General features: G+C 48.3%; 1 protein-coding gene across 1 annotated transcript in view; it reads right to left on the bottom strand.

The window, feature by feature from the left end:
• Nucleotides 1–2,561: 2,561 nt before the first annotated feature.
• Nucleotides 2,562–3,392, bottom strand: part of LOC104983014 (leucine-rich repeat-containing protein 37A-like) — a 47,607-nt gene continuing 46,776 nt past the window's right edge. The window contains exons 13-15 of the mRNA XM_010832507.1: nt 3,113–3,167; nt 2,889–3,031; nt 2,562–2,778 (exon numbers count right to left, since the gene is read on the bottom strand). Of these exons, the coding sequence (XP_010830809.1) occupies nt 2,670–2,778; nt 2,889–3,031; nt 3,113–3,167 (307 nt within the window). The 3' untranslated portion in view covers nt 2,562–2,669. The remainder of the gene's footprint in view (nt 2,779–2,888; nt 3,032–3,112; nt 3,168–3,392) is intronic.

The following is a 3,392-nucleotide window of genomic DNA, read 5'->3' as shown; positions in this document are numbered from 1 at the left end:
AGCTTTGTGCCACCTGACCCTGGGCACTCTTCTCACTTTCAAGTTCTCTCCAGGGATGTGTCCCTGATCCAAGGAGAGACATCTCACTCGTAGGCTGGCCAGGTGATGTCTCTGGGCTCTGGCAAAAACACTGCCCAGTCTAGGTCAGAAGACGAGATGGTTGGATGGCATCATCGACTCAATGGACATGAGTTTGAGCAAGCTCTGGGAGAGGGTGAAGGACAGGGAAGCCTGGCGTGCTGCAGTCCATGGGGTCACAAAGAGTCAGACATGACTGAGTGTCTGAACAACAACAGCAACCTTTAGGTCAAGTTGGGCAAAACAGACTAACTTTTGGGAATTTTAATTAAGAAAACTGGTAGGGTAGCATGTGAGACCAATATAAAATTGTGCAAATTTGAGGTAGTATAATACAAAAAAAATGGTATCTAAACCTCACTTTATGTACCAATTTTTAAATAATGAAAATGTTCCCAGATAGGAACCCGGAGCTCCTGGGAATCCTGGTCCATGCTTTGGGAAGCCCAGCAGTGCAAGGATCGCTGCCCCTGGTCTTGTCAACTCCCTGACTTTGTGTCTACCTCTCTTACTGAAATCAACCTCCCTTTCATTACAGAGTTTTGAGCAGACATGGGGACTTTCTGCTCTTATGAACTAATAGTGAAACCAAAGCCCCTAGTATATGGTACCTGGCGCATAGCAGGTGCTCAATAAACAGCAGCCACCTCTTCCCCCTAATTATTATTATCATCACTGTTATTGACTCTTTGGTGGCAACCAAAGGTTCTGTACTTCTCTCACCCCTATTGGAATCTAGCAGTTCTGCGCTACAACCCTAACACACTCTGGATGTGTGGCCTGGGGCACTTGAGCAGGTAACCTATGTTCTTCTTTGTTGAATTTTCTTTGGTTTTGGCTGCACTGGGTTTTCGTTGCTGCACATGAGCCCTGTCTAGTTGAGGTGCGTGGCTTCTCCTGTTGCAGAGCACGGGCTCTAGCATGTGGGCTTCAGTAATTGAGTGGCGCACAGGCTTAGTTGCCCCGCAGCATGTGGAATCTTTCCGAATCAGGGATTAAATCCGTGCCCCCTGCACTGAGGGGTGGATTCTTAACCACTGGACCCTCAGGGAAGTCCAGGTTACCCACATCCTTTAAACCCTATTTCCTATCTGTCAAACGAGGATAACAAGATATGTTTCCATGGATTGTTGGGCTAGATAAGACCATAAAATGCCTAACACAGGGCTGGGGACCACACAAGCAAATCGAACATGCTAGCTGCTGCTGCTTCCTATTATTAATATTACTGGGCATGCACTTTAAACAAAGCAAATACTCGTTGGCTGAAGTTACCGCCCGAAGAAAACATTTGCTTTTCATTCTTGGTGAAAAACTTTGGGAGATGACCTGGGCAGGCACTGAGAGAACAGATGTCTTCATGAAACCCCAGGGAACTCATAAACTGGAAGAAACGGGTGGGCTGACCACTTTGCTTGAAACCCCACCCAGCTAGCAGAACCTGCTGGGCTGTCTCTCCAGCCCACTGCTCCTCTGGGGGACTGTGTGCTTTCATCCCACGCTTTGCACCGTTCTTCACCTCGTATTATTAAAGCTCCGGTGCTATCTGTGGTCATTCTGGTAGATTATCAAATCTTGTTCATTCGGAATTTCTTTTGCTTATTAATATATTTCTGTCTCCCTGACTTACTAAATGCGATTGATTAACGATTTTCTTTGCAGAAGGACTGGAAGAGCCTTTGCACCTTCCCCGGACAGCACTGTCATTACCTCATCACCTGGAGTCAAGGCAGCCCTGGGCACGTGCTGGGTGAGGCAGGAGTGGGTTGGGTTTGGTGCTGGAGGGAGCCGAGCAGCACAGGACTGACCCTCAAAGGGGTCAAGAGAGGCTGGGGCCTGAGGAGGACCATCTTGGGTGCTCTCACATGTTTTTCTTTATCCTGTCCCTCGGGCCCCTCCCTGCTAGCTATTCAAAGGCTCAGATTTTTTGTTTTTTAAAGAAAAAATACAACCCAATGTGCATTTTCCACCAGCTTGAAGGGGTGGAGAACCCCCTACCAAGACAGGGAGCACATCTGTACATGAGTTCGAGAGCTTGGGAGAAAGTCAGGCCTTGGTCCCGTGGTGGACGGAGACCCAGTGATCCAAATATTCTGTCAGCCCCAGTGACTTACAAGAGGGGTCGGAAGGGGATGATCCTCCATGAGCAGGAGGTCAAGTGTGTTGTAAATACTTGTACTTGATGAACCAGGAGAACGAGCACCAGAGAAATCATTATTTGATTTAATGATCTATGCCCCCTGAGGATGACCTGTTTTCCAGTTCCCAGGGGCTGGTTATACTGGGGAAACAAGGGATGGAAGGCCCCCTCCATCCCTGTATTTATCCTCTTCTGCCCACGTTTCCTCTGGTGGAAGTTCTGGCTGCCCTGAGGGAGTCTAGTTTCAAAAAAAAGCTCTGCTCTTTTCTTGCAGGCCCTTGATAGTGATACATAAATACTCAACTATTGACATTTTAATTCCTTACCACATGGTTAGAATTGGTTATGGATTTATACATTTTAATATGAGAAAAATAAGTATTTTACAAGTGATGTTGAGAAGCCAGTATTAGAAAATAAAACCTGCAGGTGGCTTGTGGCAGGACAGGGCTCACTCTGTGGCGGTGTCGGCGGCTGCCTCGCTCTCCTCACCCGTCGGCTCTTCAGCAGCCGAATCTGTAGCTGGAGGAGCCTCCTCTGTCGTTGCTTCAGGGGCCCCCCTAGGATAAGAAGAAAGAGCACCAAAGCGTTTAGTCTCAAAAGGGGCAATTACACTTTTCATTATTTCCTCATCTGAGGCAAAAAGTAGAAATTGTCCCCTATCGTTTACCCTGCATTCTTATTGAAAATCTCATCCTCTTCTGAAGACTCCTTGTCATGTAGCTTCTGTGCCATGTTTTTCTTGCGTGTGGCGTTGAGAGGCCTGTACATGTCCTGAAGCCAAAGTGGCCGCCGCCTCCAGAAAAAGCCCTCCTGGGACACAGAGAGCGACATGTTAGTTCTGCTTCTCCCCTGCTTCCTCTGGCCACAGCGCTTTATCTCTCCCAAACCTACCTGACTCTCACTTGTCCCTGAGCTTCTCTTATGCAGCAGAAATCCAAAAAAGCCCCTTGGAGGAAAGCACACACAGTCAGTGTCACGTGCCGCTTTCCGTCTCTCACAGTGTGTTTGCTCTGGTCTCACCAGGGCTAAATGGGACTTCAGTCAGCAACCACAATGAGCAAAGTCACCACAGACCTGCGGTGTTGAGAATCACTCCATGCATGCTGGCCTTCCAGAAGCTCTCCGGGTCTGTCCAAAATGGCCCCCCACCCGCATCTCTGGGGAGACCTGT

This window comes from Bison bison, unplaced genomic scaffold, assembly GCF_000754665.1.
Source record: "Bison bison bison isolate TAMUID 2011002044 unplaced genomic scaffold, Bison_UMD1.0 scf7180017861046, whole genome shotgun sequence".
NCBI classification, from domain to species: Eukaryota; Metazoa; Chordata; class Mammalia; order Artiodactyla; family Bovidae; genus Bison; species Bison bison.
The sequence above is the reverse complement of the archived record's forward strand: the minus strand, read 5'-3'. Positions and strand labels throughout refer to the sequence as shown.